This window comes from Barbus barbus (genome assembly GCF_936440315.1).
Source record: "Barbus barbus genome assembly, chromosome: 38".
In the NCBI taxonomy this organism is placed as follows: Eukaryota; Metazoa; Chordata; class Actinopteri; order Cypriniformes; family Cyprinidae; genus Barbus; species Barbus barbus.
This window is the reverse complement of record NC_136716.1, coordinates 3,781,246-3,797,944: the sequence shown is the minus strand read 5'-3', so window position 1 is coordinate 3,797,944 and position 16,699 is coordinate 3,781,246. Positions and strand designations below refer to the sequence as shown.

Genomic DNA, 16,699 nt, shown 5'->3' with positions numbered 1-16,699 from the left:
GGGGCTAAATCATCAAAAAACACCTTCAAAAGGCCACATAGTTTAAGGGCTTTTTCAGAAAGCATGATCTTCAAGGATTTGAAGAAGATCATTAAATCTTGCTGGAAAAGTAATAAAGTGGGAGGGTTATTAAAGAATCTACATTTATGAATGAAGTAATTGGCCAAAATCAAAATATTATAGATTATAATTATATAGATCGGCTAATGATGAAAGTCCGGCATGCACTGCGTCGAGGCGATCGCCGATTGGTCTGCGCAGCCGATAAAAAGGCCCTGCTGTGTTCCTCTTCAAGTTTGGTCTTGGTACTTGTCTGCGCTGGAGGTCTATGAGGCTTGATTTTTTTCTTCTTCTGGCTTCATGACGTGTCATTATCTCGCACGGCCCTGAAATGAAGTGGGACATGAGTTTTAAGATAATGATAGCGTTACTGATAAATTGGGAATTTGTAATATTGACATTAGCCCATCTTAACAAAGAAGATGCAGAAGTCGAGACAAATCGATCAAACGAGACAGACCTGGAGAGGCTTTATTTGAGAGCCGCTGATGCTCATGAAGATGATTGTGAGCGATATCTCAACTCTTCAGCGTTATCAAGTGATCCAGCGGACGAGTCGGCGATCCAGGCCTCTTTCAAATGCCATGCATGTGAGGACCACAGTTTGGTTAATAATGCGGACCGAAACGGAGCGAGTCCCTCGCAAAATGACGAATATGAGGAGGTTCTCGGAGGACCCGTGACTTGGCGATTCTTGAGTAAGAAGTTAAACTGCTTGTAATACTATTGCCCCCGGTTTCATAGACGAGGCTTAAGCCTAGTCCCAGACTAAAATGCATGAAAGAAACTTGCACTGACTGATCTTAAAATATATCAGTGCCTTTGTATGGTCTCAAGATGGACACCAGTAAAGGCACGTTTATAAAATTCACTTCAATGTCCGAATTGAACTATGGCCTAATCCTGGCTTAGTCTAAACCCTGTCTGTGAAACTGGGCATTGGTGTTTGAAAATGATTTGTTTTACTGACATATAAAATCTGCTTATTCGTTCATCAAGGAGATCAACAGAACTTGAATGGAGTCGTGGTGCCTGATGACTCTCAGCCTGTGTTTACTTGTGGCAAGGAACACCTTTGGATCAAGTTTTCTAAGACGCAGCACTCAAATCCACGCTTGATTATCAGTGAGTACTCCTGTTAAAAAGAGGTGAAATCGATTTGAGCTTTGCAAACCAAGTATGAAGTTTTTATTTATGCATCTTTCTATTTTGGGTAACTTACTTTCTAACTTGGGTCCTGAATGGACCCTATAGAAACTTGGGAGGAGATGTTTCAGATCTGTGCCGTGTGCAATGGGTTTTAAAGAGGCCACACTGCTTTTAGGGCCTGATTACGCCTGGTCACTTCATGTATTTTCTCTGATCGGATATCTGTCTGATTTGTTCAAATGTTTCCATTTACACTTGGCCACATAAGTGTCTTTGCAAATCCGATCTTCAATTCCCACGCTATATGCAAATATAACGCAGTTCATGTCAATGAAAGCAATAGATATGCGCAGCATTTCATTATCAGCTAACTTCAATAGGAGAGCGTGGCATCAGCACTGGAAAGATGGGTTAGTCTCACTACTTCTAATGAAGATGATTGTTGAGCGTCTGACTTATTTTCAGTTTCATTCGTGCAGTTTGCATGTGCTTGATAGTATATAGATATCAAATGTGATAGTGCAACTTTTTTTTTGAAGTTTAATGAAATTTTCAAATTATATTTGCAGAGACTGAATGGGCAGATACACGAGCACAAAAGCAGTGCCGATGCATCAGAGGGAATCATGGGCCATCAATGCTGCTAAGGATCAATTTCAAAGACTGCTGTGCTTCAGACTGGGTAAGATTCTCTTAAATTACAATAAATGCCATGTTACTAGTATTCATCAGTTGTCACCTTGACAGACTGGATAATTAATAATAATTAATAATAGACATGAATTAAATTGTATTAATCCATTCCGTTTCTGCATGTAAATTTAGGGTGTTTTCACTAGGGTTGGGTACATACCGAATTGCGTCGGTACTACAGAGTACCGATTCACATTAAATCATTCGGTACCAAATTTTGATATCTGAGAACGCATTTAATCTTTTAGGATTTTCAATTTTTCTCAGATGACCAAATCGTGGCAAAAATCGCACCGCGTGAGCCGGGCTTAACTCTCTGAGACTCGCTGGTACTGGTGTGCGAATGCGAGCTCTCTTTCCCAGCATGCACATCTCTCTCTCACACAATTCAATTCAAGTGTGCTTTATTGGCATGACAAACTATACATTTGTATTGCCAAAGCAATTGCAGCTGGGCTGCTTACAAATAGTGCATGTATTAACAGAAAGAAAAAGAATAATAAGGTATAAGTATTTAGCATGTAGTACAAAATGAATTACTAATGTATATAAACTAGAAATAATAAGGATTAGACAGATTTACAGCGGCAAAATGTACATCTAAGTAATATGGTTTAATATAATCTAGATGTGCTGGAAACATCAGATCAGGGCAGATTGAGTTTTCTCTTCTATGGTGACAGGCAGACATGCATTGAGCAGCAAACACAAAGCATTTCTTGTGTTCTCGTAACCGATAGGGTAGTTTCTCCTGGTTTGAAAGTTTTAAATCTCAGATGGATCTGCTGTATTTTATCAGAACACTGTCCATGTATCTGTGTACTTGGAGCATTCTGTTAGGAAGTGCAGTTCCGTTTCCATCCGATTCAGATCACAGTGTGAACACAATCTCTGCTCCGGAGGCAGCCATGTTTTTCTGTGTCTGCCTGTCTCTATCATCAGCTTGTGTCTGCTGAGTCTGTATCTGGTCAATGTGCTTCTCAGCTTCTTATCTGACAGGGTGTACAGATACTCTGCCATACTGTACTCTCTCTTTAGGGCTGAATAGCATTGCATTTTACTGTGTTTTGGTTTGCCAATGAGTGATGTAACTCTGTTTGATTTGTGCAGTAATCTGATTGATTCTGATGTTGTGGTTCAGAGCATCAGTAGATGTTAGTGAAGCATCAGGACTGAAGCTCTGGATCAGCTGAGGGAAGGGGTTGCTTTCTTTGCTCATCTCTTGGTATTGCAGGGCTTTATAGTGAGATGATTGGGGGTCACTGAGTTTCAGATGCTTCCAGAATTTAATTGCCCTCTTTTGTATCTTTTATGATTGGAGGATATCTGCCTAATTCTGCCCTGCATGCGTTATTTGTTGTGCGCCGGTGTATGTGTAATAGTTTTACAGAGCTTTACAGGGTCTCAATTGGAGAGATCTTGATTTGGATTTGTCAGTGGACCCCACACCTCACTGCCATAGAGGGCAATGGTCTCAATTACTGATTCTAATTTTTCAGCCAAATTCTAATGGGGATTTCTATAGGATATTGCCGTTTTATGGCGTAGAAGGCCCTGCGTGCTCTATCTCTCAGTCCTGTCACAGCATGGTTCAAGTTTCCTATGGATGTGATTGTCAAACCCAGGTAGTTGTGTGATATCTGTTTAGTGCTTAATGTAAATGTGTTGTGTTCCCTGGGATCTGGATATTTTTTGAAATATAATAGCTTTGGTTTTCTTCAGGTTGACTGTCAGGGCCCAGGTGTGGCAGTATTGCTCAAGCAGGTCCATGTTCTGCTGTAAACCATGTTGAGTGGGAGACCGCAGAACCAGATCATCCGCATAAAGCAGGCATCTGATCTGTGAGTTGTGTAGAGTAGGGCTGTGTAAAAAAAAAATATATAGATTCTCCGATTTTAATCGATCTTCAGTTTAACGCAACGATATCGATTCGGGAAATCCCCGAATCGATTCTTAATGCGCGTGCTTCACGTAAGAGGATATGAATATTTACCTCTCGTCCTGAAGGTGTCACCATCTCTTGAATTGCTCCACTAAAAAAAAACAACTGTGTGCACCCTATTATTAATGTAGATGTGTATTTCAGTAATAAACTTAAGTAGGAGAGTTTCAGTTACCAGCATTTATATCAAAATATGGATCCCATGTCTGCAAAACTAACATTTATAGAATCGAATCGAAACCATAAAAATAAGAATCGAATCGCAGAATTGGTCACAATACCCAGCCCTAGTGTAGAGTGAGGCCAGGGGCTGCAGATCGCTCCAGACTGAGCACCAGTTCATTGTTCATGTTAAAAAATGTTGGGCTTAAGCAGAAGCCCTGTTTCACTCCACACTCCTGGGAAAGATGCCTTGTACGTTTGGTGCTGATTTTTACGCCACATTTACTTTCAGTGTACGTTGATTTGATAGGGTCATAGGTTTTACCTTCTATGCCACTTTCAATAACTTTGTAAAATAATCCTTGGTGCCAAATTGAGTCAAAAGCTTTTTTTGAAGTCGATGAAGCATGCATATATTTGACCTTTTATCTTGGTTAACATGGTTTTTCAATTGGAGTATGTAATGTATAGATGTGATCAGATGTACGGCAATTTGGTAAAAATCCAATTTGACTTCTGGTCAGTACATTGTGTGTGAAGTCTAATAGTCGAGCATTTATTATGCTACACTAACTTTCCCAGGTTGCTGCTCACACAGATGCCTCTGTAGTTAGGATCAAATTTATCTCTGTTTTTAAAGATTGGAGTTATCAAGCCTTGATTCCAGATGTAAGGGAAGTAACCTACACTCAGAACCACATTGAATAGTTTTAGAATGGCCAACTGGAATTTACTGCTTGTGTTTTTTTTCATTTAATATCCCATCAGGTCCAGATGCTTTTTTGTGTTGGAGCGTTTTTTCTTTTTTCTTAAGTTCATTATCAGTTATTGGGAAATCTAATGGGTTTTGGTTATCTTTGATTGTTAATTCTAGTTTATCCAATTGGTTGACTGTTTATATTTGCTTACAGTGTTTGTTTGTACTTTATTAAACAATGTTTGGAAATGACTTTCCCATATTTCTCCATTTTTGGATTGCCAATTCTTCATGATCAGTTTTTTTTCAGATTGTTCAAATTTTCCCAAAACTGGTTTGTTCACTGACTTCTCGATTTATTGTCAGTTGTTTTTGGATGTATTGTGCTTTTTTTGGTTCTGAGTGTATGTTTTGTATTTTAGTGTTTCACTGTAAAGAGGACAAATCTCTGCATTATCTGGATCTTTGTGTTTCTGATTTGACAATGTTCTCAGTTTTTTGCGAGTAGTTTGGCAGTCCTGATCAAACCAATTTGTCATTTTTGGGTATTTGATTTTTTTTATTTTTTTTTTCCCTTTTTTCAATTTGGGTTTTGCTGATTTTTCAAATATGTAACTTATATTTCTGACCGCAAGATTGACACCTTCATTAGTGTGAGCATCAGTGTTATTTAGAAAATTATCTACCAGCACTTGTATTTTTTTGGCTGCTAAGTGCTTTCTTATATTCTGGAAGTGGCTTGTCTCTTCCTCTAATGTGGAGAACATGTCTTCGCTGTAGTAGGGAGACTCTGATGGCGGGATGTACAGTGGTGATCGAAAGTTTGGGATCCCCTTGCAGAATCTGTGAAAATGTGGCTACTTTTACCAAAATAAGAGATCATACAAAATGCATGTTATTTAGTACTGTCCTGAGTAAGATATTTTCCATAAAAGATGTTTACATTTAGTCCACAAGACAAAAAATAGCTCTTAATGCATCGTGTTTCCTTCAGGAGCATCAGTGAATGTTTGAACCTTTTTTTAATAGTTGTGTTTGAGTCCCTCAATCGTCCTCGGTGTGAAAAGGTGGATCTCAAAATCACAGTTACTGCTGGAAAGGGTTCAAATATGCAAAAGATGCTGGAAAACTGAAGATTCTGCAGGACCTGGAGGATTTTTCTGAAGAACAGTGCTCAGTTGAACTGTTCAGAACAAACAAGGGACTCATGAACAACCATCACAAAACACAAAAACAGTCGTAGATCATCCAGGTAACCACACACCGTATTAAGAACCAAGGGTTCCCAAACTTTTGAATGTGGTTATTTTAGTAATTTCAGCTTTTTTTTGTCTTGTGGACTATATGTAAACATCTTTTATGGAAAATATCTTACTCGGGACAGTACTAAATAAAAAATAACATGCATTTTGTATGATCTCTCTTATTTTGGTAAAATTATCCACATTTTCACAGATTCTGCAAGGGGTTCCCAAACTTTCACATGCCACTGTATATGGCGCACATGAATATCTTTTCTGGATGGGAGCAGTTCCTTGTGGGTTTTAAGCCAGGTGTAGTATTTGCCTTTACTGTGTTGTGGAATTTTGATTTGTACCAGATTATTTGTCGTCCTCAGTCTCTCCCCTGATGGACTGAGTTTTTGTGATTGTTGAATTCATGCCTTGAATGTTCCACTGATATTGACAGTCATTTTAAGTGTTTGTGTGTATTACTCTTGTACATTATTTGACCAGTTTAGAGCAGATGATGTTGAGCGGGTGTCTTATCTGATTGAGTTCGGCGGCTGCAGGGTTCTGTGGCTATTGGGCTGCTGCGGTGTAGCTCTGTGATGGCGCTCCAGGGGTCGAGTCGTTTCTGGTTCTTGGAAGAGGATGGACGCTTTGTGGTTGGGAGCTGCTCTTGCTGTGTAGGTTTCTGCTGTTTTCTGTTTTACCAAATACTGTGCTTTTCAGCACTCTTGCGAAGAGTTGTACTCCTTTCATGTTGAGGTGCATGTAGTCATACATATGATTGGGCCGAATGTCTTTATGGTAAGCCAGGTGAACATTTGGAATGCACAGGTTCTTGAAAGTTCTACACCGTTTCCATGGATCACGTGAAAAGGTACATCACTCCGTGGCAGTAACGTGGACCGTTATTTTAGCTTCTGGGAAGCGTTCTAAGGCTCTGATGGCCACCCCTCTGAGCATAGGAGCCACGTTACCCGTCGCTGCTCGTAGGTCATTTGTTCCTGTGTGGATTATGATGTGCTTGTAAATTTGTTTCAGGTTTTTATCAGATAAAATCTGAAGAGCCCTGCTTGCATTTGGGCACCGCATTTTCTGTGCTTTGAGACTTGTCGCTCGCTCGCTCTCCCTCCCTCCCACCCCGCGTCTGCTGTTCAGCGAGGGGCTGAGAGGAGCTGCGCTTTCAGTTAAAATGGATGTTGCTTCTCTAATTTTACATGCAAGTATAGCTGAAGTCACAGCACAGCAATTGCCTTTATCTTGTGTAGCCTATTTGATTTTATCAGACGACGACTATTATAAATCAGTATTTTTGTGCAGATTAACATCTTGGAAGGGAGAGCTGGTTATTTAGTCTTAATGGGTTGCATTTCAGTCACTGTTTCATATTCATCCCCTTGTCTGACAACAGAAACGGTCAAATATATCAATGAAAACAGTTATTGAGAATTTAGCTGCATCAAAATACAGTAGTGTACATTTTTGCATGTTCAGAAGAAGTGGTGTGAAAAATATAAATGGGTTTAACTAAATTGCTCAGTGCAAAGACAAGTAATAGGAACCTGGTATTTCTGTTCCCTTTTTCTTGTCTAATAGACACGAACAAGGTTTTTTTGGAAAAACATCTATGACCTATAAAACATGTCTACGCTTCATGCTCCGTTAACTATGGTTTCACTAATAATAAACATTGCATAAAGTATACGTATTTTTTTTTTTTTTGTGTTGCGATTTTAATCACGAGTTAACTCATGACAATCATGTGATTTTTAATTGAGATTTTAAATATTTAATCGACTGACAACCCTAATATATTTTCCACTGGCTTTTATCGTGGATGAAAGCGTCTGCTAAAACACTATGCATGCATTACATTATGTACTTGTATATTATATTTATATGGGGTTGCATGACTACTGATTTCTGCTAGTCGATTTCTTATTTAAAAAAAAGTAAATACTCGAGTTACTCTATTACTCTCATGCTACTGTAAATGAAAAGACATTTAAATGGTTCTTATCAATAAACGTTTAATTCATAGCCAATTACAAAACATAGTAAGTGTACCTAATAAAGTGGCTTGTGAGTGTTAATGGTAGGTTTATTTGAACAGACAGAATAACCAAAAAAAAACGCATTTCAAAAAAGTTATAAGTTTGATTGCATTTTAATGAGTGAAATAAGTATTTGACCCCTTCACAAAACATGACTTAGTACTTTGTGGCAAAACCCTTGTTGGTAATCAGAGGTCAGACGTCTCTAGTAGTTGGCCACCAGGTTTGCACATCTCAGGAGGGATTTTGTCCCACTCCTCTTTGCAGATCCTCTCCAAGTCATTAAGGTTTTGAGACTGACGTTTGGCAACTCGAACCTTCAGCTCTCTCCACAGATTTTCTATAGCCCCTTTTCCAACGCAGGAACTTAACCCAGGAACTAGGATCTAAAACTTCCGGGTCCAAATTTTCCCCTCAAAGTCCCTGCTCGCAAGGTAGTACTTTTTCAAAGGTCTGGCGCTTTTGGGGGCGGGACTTGGGCACTGAGCAAGCTGATTGGTTGATTTCACGCAGCACTGCATTTCAACCACCATATTCACTTTTTTTTTTTTTTTTTTTTTTTTTTAAATATTACTGTTGTCGTGAAATGAGTTTTAAACGACTACATTCTTGCCTGAAATACTTTGAAAACTACAAGTCTGTGGTTTATTTATAAAGACGGCGCCAATTTGAAAATGTGCTTTGCTGATTTCAGAGAGGTGAGCTCCACGCGATCAGCGGTTGCTCAGTGCTGATGTTTCCCACTGAGAGGAGCTTAACCTTGGCTAGTCCTTCTGACGTTTGCGCTAGCTCGGTCTCTCTAGTGGTATAGTGATATAATTCGCTTTGGGTAAATCTAACAGGTAGTCTTTGGTCTTTATTCTATTAATAAACAAAAAATGAACAAAAAGAGGCAGTGCTGTTTGACATTTCATCCTATTGTAAATGCAGTGAGGGAAAATTGCAGTAGGCGAGCTGACTGACATATCAAGTACGCTGCTCTTTGCAGAATTACCAGAAATTTGGTACTTGTTTATTGAGAAACGCACGCAGACCTACGTCACCAGACTATTTGCCTATTCTTCTCTGTACTTTTAGACCGTGATGGAAACGCAGACATCAACAGGTCTGGGGTAAAAAAAAGTTCCTGAGACAAATTGTTCCAGGTAATTTCAGTGGAAAAGTGCCTTATGGGATTAAGGTCTGGAGACTAGTTAGGCCACTCCAGGACCTTAATGTGCTTCTTGAGTTACTCCTTTGTTGCCTTGGCTGTGCGTTTTTGGTCATTGTCATGCTGGAATAGCCATCCACTATTTCCTCATTTTCAATGAGGGAAGGAGGTTCTCACCATAGATTTGATGGTACATGGCCCCGTCCCTTTGTGGTGCATTTGTCCTGTCCCCTTAGCCGAAAAACACCCCCAAAGCATTGTTTCCACCTACATGTTTGACAGTGGGGATGGTGTTCTTTGGGTCATAGGCAGCATTCCTCCTCCAAACACGGTGAGTTAAGTTGATGTCAAAGAGCTCTATAACACTTTCACCCAGTTCTCCTCTGAATCATTCAGATGTTCGTTGGCAAACTTCAGACGGGCCTGTACATGTGCTTTCTTGAGCAGGGGGACCTTGCGGGTGCTGCAGAAGTTCAGTCCTTGACGGTGTAGTGTTACCAATTGTTTTCTTGGGGACTATGGTCCCAGCTGCCTTGATCATTGACAAGATCCTCCCATGTAGTTCTGGGCTGATTCCTCACTGTTCTCATGATCACTGAAACTCCACGAGGTGAGATCTTGCATGGAGCCCCAGACAGAGTGAGATCGACAGTTATTTTGTTCCTTCCATTTGCAAATAATCGCACCAACTGAAGTCACCTTCCAGCCTTGTGTAGGTCTACAATCTTGTCCCTGACATCCTTGGACAGCTCTTTGGTCTTGGCCATGGTGGAAAGATTGGAATCTTGATTAGCTTCTGTGGACAGGTTGTCTTTTATACAGGTAACAAGCTGAGATTAGGAGCACTCCCTTTAATAGTGTTCCTAATCTCAGCTCCTTGCCTGTATAAAAGGCGCCTGGGAGCCAGAAATCTTCCTGATTGATAGGGGATCAAATGCTTTTCACTCACTAAAATACAAGTCAATTTATTCCTTTTTTTTGCGTTTTTTCTGGGTTTTTTTTTTTTTTTTTTTTTGTCCCTCACTGTTCAAATAAACCGACCATTAAAGTTATAGACTGATCACTTTTGTTGTCTTCTACCACTTTTTCACGCAGAAACTCCAAATACGCAGAGGAAATCCCGATCGCTGGCATCAGCAAATTAACTAAGTTTCAAGCCTTTAATTTTTGACCAATTTGACAGTGCCAAAATATTAGAACTAGGCCTACCCTATAATGCTCAAGACACCTTTTCTTTTTTTTTTTTTTTTTTTTTTTTTTTTTTTTTTGGCATAATGCACACCTATTCTACTTTTTGTAGGATTTCTAGGCGTTTTTCATGTAACAGTTTAAGCCTACTATAGGCACAATATGTAAGATTTTCTTAAAATATCAAACTACTTGCAGTGTTAAAACTAAATCATTACAGCTGTCGTGAATAAAATGAATTTAAGTGTTTACCGCAGCATTAAATTTAGATCTGTTCAGTGTTGCACCATGATTTTTGTTTTTATAGTGTTGCGCATTACAGCCAATCTCACAGAAGTCTGAGCTTTTGAACGCAATAGCCAATGAGAGGCGTTCAGATGAGTTTTGTTCACTGAACTCAGCTCACGCTATCTCTTCATCATAAACAGTGCAGATGTAAGATTCATTCATAAAACGGTGTATAGACCGCTGAACTGAGTATAAGGGATGTGTTTTTTTTTTTTTTTTTTTTTTTTTTTTTCCATGCACGCGTCAATTTGAAAAGCGCGATTTGGCTCGTGGGTGTGACTGTGTTAGATATGAGTAGAGACGGGAAACAATGGACATCACATTGGTTTCAAATGGGTTACTTTAACAATATTTATTTTGGATGTGACATTTTAATAGTAGACATTTCAAGCTTTCTATACACATTTCTCATGTCTTTTTGAGTTGAGTATTTGTGGAGATTCAGGTTTTATTTACATGTCTGTGAAGAGGTGACAGGGACTGAGATGGCAGAGACACGCACTGTTTATTTTCTTTTTCGAAAGCGCGTTTTGATGACTACACAAATGTAGACCCTTTGCCGTTTCAAACAATACCTTATTCTTATCTGTACGACTAAAACTAATGGAGTATTTTTAGTTCTTTTCGCGGTCATAAAGAAAATGAGACGGACCGCACCAGTGTGGGCTTCGACCCCAGGGGGATAAATATAATAAATTTGGCCTGTTGCGACCAGGATTTTGAGAACTAAAAATCAAATTGATTTCCAAAATGATGGGGTTTGCATGCCCCATGAGGGGAAAAATGTAAAATACTAAATGTTTATTTATTTTACAACAATGCAAACAGTTTGTCTGTAAGGAGTAGGTACAGTGTTAGGGGATGGAAAATATTGTTTGGTCAGTATGAAAACAATAGAAGTCCGTGGAGAGTCCCCACAATTCACACAAACCTAATGTGTTTGTTTCTGTTCATCAGCTATTGCCAATTGTGTATTGCCAGAATGAAAGTGAAACTGTCCATTTAATCCCTCAGACTCGAGACAGAAGGATGTACCATGTAAGAGTACTTTACTTTGATCGCCTTCTAATGAAGAGTTTCTCCGGCATTGCCACCTGTCATGCTGCCATCCTGCCACATGATGCACCTACAGAAGAATCACCTGAAATCATCTGTGAAAAGCCATTTGTGATTGTAAAATTACCAGCCAAGAGGATTAAAAGTGTTAAAGTTTTGGGTGAGTACTTGAGTTACACCACTAATTTTAGACTAGCAATTTTATTAAATATTCATGAAGCTTCAGTAGAACAACATTGAACAATAGTGATGTATATGTCAGTAAAAACATTTTCCTGTCCTGTCAGCCATTATGTTGTGCTCACAGCACATGCTCTTCAATTGCACATACAAACGGGGTAGCCAGTGTTGTGCATTTCATATTAAAGCATAAAAGAAACTACGAGCATGCACTGTTGTAGTTCTGTCAGGACCACTATCGTCAAAATGATACTTGGCATAAAGTTTGGTTTGGCAGTATGGTTATGTTCTGGGCAAAAACTCCCTGCCCATCCATGCAGCCTGTCATGAATGAGCAGGGAGAGCCGCAATAACCCCTTCCTACACAAACGATAGGCCAGAATCCCCCGACACAACGATAGGCCAGAACCGCCCAAACCACAACTGATGGCATTCTGAAAGAAGCATATCTTTCTGTAATAGCAGAGACTGGGGCAGGAGCCCCTTACAGGAGAAGGCAGTGAAGGGGTGCTCTTTTGTAAGCAGCTAAGAGCAGCAAGCCCCTTTTAATGCAATACCTGAAAAAGATGCAGAAAAGCCACTAAAATTGGCAGCCATAAAAAATCGGCGTACTGCAGCCATAGATGCGAGCAATGAACTGTTCCGAGATCGCAGGTTCTACCTGGCCTAAAAGCTTCAGCATCCATTTAAGCTCTATAAAAACAGCATATAATAACTCAATCAACTCATCAGTTTACAGGTGTCGTCTCCCATTGACATTGTGCTCGTTGTTACGTGTCCTCAATCTGACAACCCACGTGAGCGAAGACAAAAATCTTAACCAACACACTAGATAGCTTTGCAACAAGCATGTTGCTTGCTTAATCGCAGCATGTTGCAGTAGTCAGAGAAACTTAAGGAAATAGCAGCCCCAGTAACTAGATGAGCCATAAGCAGCAAGCATATTCCGAGAACAATCAGATGGCCTAAACGACAGCGAAACATTAGCTTCTTGCTGTTGCAAATTTAACCAAGTACCAGCACTTGCAGTAACAACCAACAAGCCGTTCTAGCAACAAACATGATACTGAGCACTAGAGAAGCCCTAAAAGCAAGCAAAATCCCAATACCCTAACAGCTTTAAAGCAAGACCTTCTGAAGTGGCATAGACTGGGGCAGCATGCCCTTTAAGAAAAGCAGCGAAGGGGTGCTGCTCTTCAATAAGCAGCTGAGAAGAGCAGCATGCCCCTTTAATGCAGTACAGAATACGGTCAATACCAGACATGTAGGCAACACCATGTTGCCCTTATCCACATAATCATTAGCATTAATAACCTTTGGCTGCAAAATCTACATAGTGCCTGTTAGTATCAAGCACGTTACAGGTTACACTAATTTAAAGCAACAGCATAGCACTAACTTTAAACTTGTCCAACTAATATTTTCCAAAACACTGTTTTAATGAAACCATTCCCAATACTAGATGAGCCTTAAGTAGCAAGCCTGTTTCATATCAGACAGGCTTAAACAACAGATTAAAAAGCCTTGCTGTGGTAAGTTTAACTGGGTAATGTTACCAGCAGTGTTGGGGAAAGTTACTTTTTAAAAGTAATGCATTAGAATATTGCGTTACTCCCTAAGAAAGTAACATTGCGTTATTACATTCCATAAAAAGTAACGGTTACATTACTTTAGCATTACTTTTGCTTTTTAAAATATGAGCAGGGCTTGATTGTTTGTTTTTAATGTAAGGAGTTCTATTTAACCCTGTGTGTGGGGGGGGGGGGGGGGGGGGGGAGACATTTGTTACAAACTATGCCGTTCTTCTGAACTTTCAAACAAATTCTTCAGCGCTTTTTTTTTTTTTCTTTTTTTTTTTTTAAACCAGCAAATTAGAATATTTCTGAAGGGTTGTGTGACTGGAGTAATGATGCTAAAAAGTCAGCTTTCATTGTTCCTAATAAAATGTTCTGCACTCGCAAGTGAATAAAGTTATTTTGTGTGATAGCTAAATATATTCCAAATAAACTACAACCTCTCACATACTTGACTAAATGGCTCATTATGAAGCCCATTACGAAGCTCATTATGCAGGCCTTTATCTTGTGTGAATGTGAAGGTTGACGCCTTCTCGCGTGGACCCTTTTTACTCAGTGACTTTTAAATCAATATTGTTTTCTGTGAGCAAGAAAACGATGACTTTCACATTATTTTGAAGCAAAAATTCTAGACAAGATCCAGTTCTCAAGAGTCTTGTAAACAAATTCAGTTTTTTTTCTTTTTTTTTTTATGGCCTTATTTCAGTGACAATTTTACTTTTTCACTAACCACGCATAAACGTTGCGTTCTCAAACACAATTATGTACATAAATGCTGCAAACATATTATTGTAGCCCACTTTGTGCGGTTTAAAGTTGTTAGACTTTAGCCACTTATGTTTATAAGCAACTGAAAAAAGCACAAATGTCAGGGTGTCAGCTTCTCCAGGCCCCCAAAACACCCTCAGACCCCAGAGGGTTAAAGCAAATGTAAAAGCCTTTTCTCACCAAAAAGTGTAATAAACCTCAAGCTGAAGGAAGAGTAAATTCACGTCTATACAGTAGAACGCAAGAGAAAGTTCAACACTCTTCAGCAAGAAGTCATTTTTGCTTAGTATGGTTGAACTGGATCATCAAAGGCCAGCAGCAAAGACATTGATTAATAAAATGGGATTAGATGCTGTACACTGTTTATTTAACATTTAATTATTGCAAGTTTGCATCACTCCAAGTTTGCAGCTCACTGATTTAATTCATTTTGATGAATACAAATTATTTTTATTTTTTTAAAGTACCTTAGATATTTTAGGTTACTTGAAGAAAAAAGTAATCTGATTACGTAACTTGCGTTACTTGTGACGTTACCAGCGTGTCAAAATACAACCAATGAGCCTAAAGCAACAGCATGCCTAGCCAACAAACATGTTACTGAACAACTGCCTTGAACAAGCAATATTTGATAGCATAATTGTCAACATGGCATAAGGCAATGAGAATGGAAAAAGAACTTTACTCATCTCTCAATGTTTTCACGAATCTAAGCAAAGGGTCAAATGTTCAGTTGTTACGTGGATGCTTTAAACCTCCTTGATATCGTTTGCTGCTTCCAGCGGGGAAAGCAGATCTCTTGTAAAAGTGTTGTTGATAGTCATATTAGCACAACTTCAGCGCATTGCAGGCAAAGAATCTGTCAATTATATATCATTGTGAGAAGCAGTGCTTGCTCGGGTCACTTCCGAGTCTATCAGCTTATATCAATAGCGGCGAATTCGCGTTCAAGTTCACAAACTTGAATCTGGTGAGAACTCGGAGAAACGAACCCCTGAAAATTCCTGAAATACAATGCATGTAAGATCTGCTTCATGATCAGCAGCAGCATCTCTTAAAGTAATAGCAACCAAAATAACCTAATAACCCAGCTGCTGTGTCTGTTAATCAAAGAACAAAAGAGGAAATCGATAACTTTTGTAGGTTTGATTTAACCTGTATTTTAATATAGAATTTAGTGTTTCATAACTTTAATTAGTTTCTATGTATCCTTCAGTCATAAAGATGCCATTAAACGCATTACAAGTACTGTCTTTGATTCTACATTAATTTGAAGATTGTATGTGAAGTTATTGCAATATAAAAGTAAATTTAAAAACTTGTTAGGTGGGATTAATCACAATTTAAGAAATGTTTTTATTTTTCTTGTTATGCATTTTTATCGATTCCCAGCAATAATAATGCAATGAACAGCTGTAAACTGGTAACGGTTTTGAAACGTTGTTAAAATTCTTATCTACTTCTGTTCTCAAGGTATGTCCAGGCAATTGCCTCGTGCTGTCCTTCGGAAAAGTCGTCATACTGTGTTCATCAAATTGAAACACTCCGCAGTCGAGGTAAGACCTGTGTAAAATTTGAGACTACAAAAAAATGGCAGCAACTTGATTACAATGTATTGATTTTGCTACCTCTCTAAAGGATGGTATTCTCCAGCTGGATTATCTTGATGTGACTGGAAAATCACAGACAGTCATGTTGTCCTGTGTTCAACAGACATTTAAAAAGTACATCAGAAAACGAAGACAAGACCCTTTTGATTTTATTTGGGAAGATGATTCAATACCTACTCTTGGGGCAGATTTTGGGCTTTTGGACTTTGATGTCAAACCCACTGTTCCTTGTGGGGAATTTGAAGAAATCCCTAAAACTACCCAAAGGACACTTCCATCCAGCACACCTAAATATCCACACATAACTTCATGGACAAACACGGATCCCTTCAGGCCACCAGATATAACTCTTGGTGCAACAAAAAAAGTATTACACTCGAGTGCAGCTACACAACCAGACAGGATCACCAAAACTGCAACTCCTGTTGAGGCAGATGTAGAGTATTGGATAGATTTTGATTTTTCTTATTTTGATGTCAAACCCACTACTCCTCATGGGGAATTTGAAGAAACCCCGAAAACTACTCAAAGTACACTTACATCAAGTACTCCCACACAAACAGGCCAGACTACATTGACAAGCAGAAGACTTGACTATGAATGGGGTTTCTCAGATATCCCATTGACTCCTTTGAGTTCTGCAGAAACAACTCCTTCGGTTAGCTCAACAGAAATTGTATTAAAAACATACACGCCTGTTATGACAACTGCTGGAGCAACAATCTCACCTGAGCCAACACCTGCCGTAACATTTGCTGTTGAAACCACAATGGCTCAAAATACCATTTCTGTAGACCGAACAACCCTGGGAACCACTGCTGTGGAAACAACATCCTCTGTAAGTTCAACAGGAATCTTGGAAACATCCACGCTTGTAACAACTGGTAGAACAAAAG

The 16,699-nt window shown here is 39.1% G+C and overlaps 1 protein-coding gene across 2 annotated transcripts in view; it reads left to right on the top strand.

Moving 5' to 3' along the window:
* Nucleotides 1-239: 239 nt before the first annotated feature.
* Nucleotides 240-16,699, top strand: part of LOC306857430 (uncharacterized protein) — a 46,719-nt gene continuing 30,259 nt past the window's right edge. For both annotated transcript variants that reach the window (XM_079397371.1, XM_079397372.1), the window contains exons 1-5: nucleotides 240-758; nucleotides 1,060-1,185; nucleotides 1,779-1,891; nucleotides 11,627-11,828; nucleotides 15,667-15,749. In XM_079397371.1, the coding sequence (XP_079253497.1) occupies nucleotides 392-758; nucleotides 1,060-1,185; nucleotides 1,779-1,891; nucleotides 11,627-11,828; nucleotides 15,667-15,749 (891 nt within the window). In that variant the 5' untranslated portion in view covers nucleotides 240-391. The remainder of the gene's footprint in view (nucleotides 759-1,059; nucleotides 1,186-1,778; nucleotides 1,892-11,626; nucleotides 11,829-15,666; nucleotides 15,750-16,699) is intronic.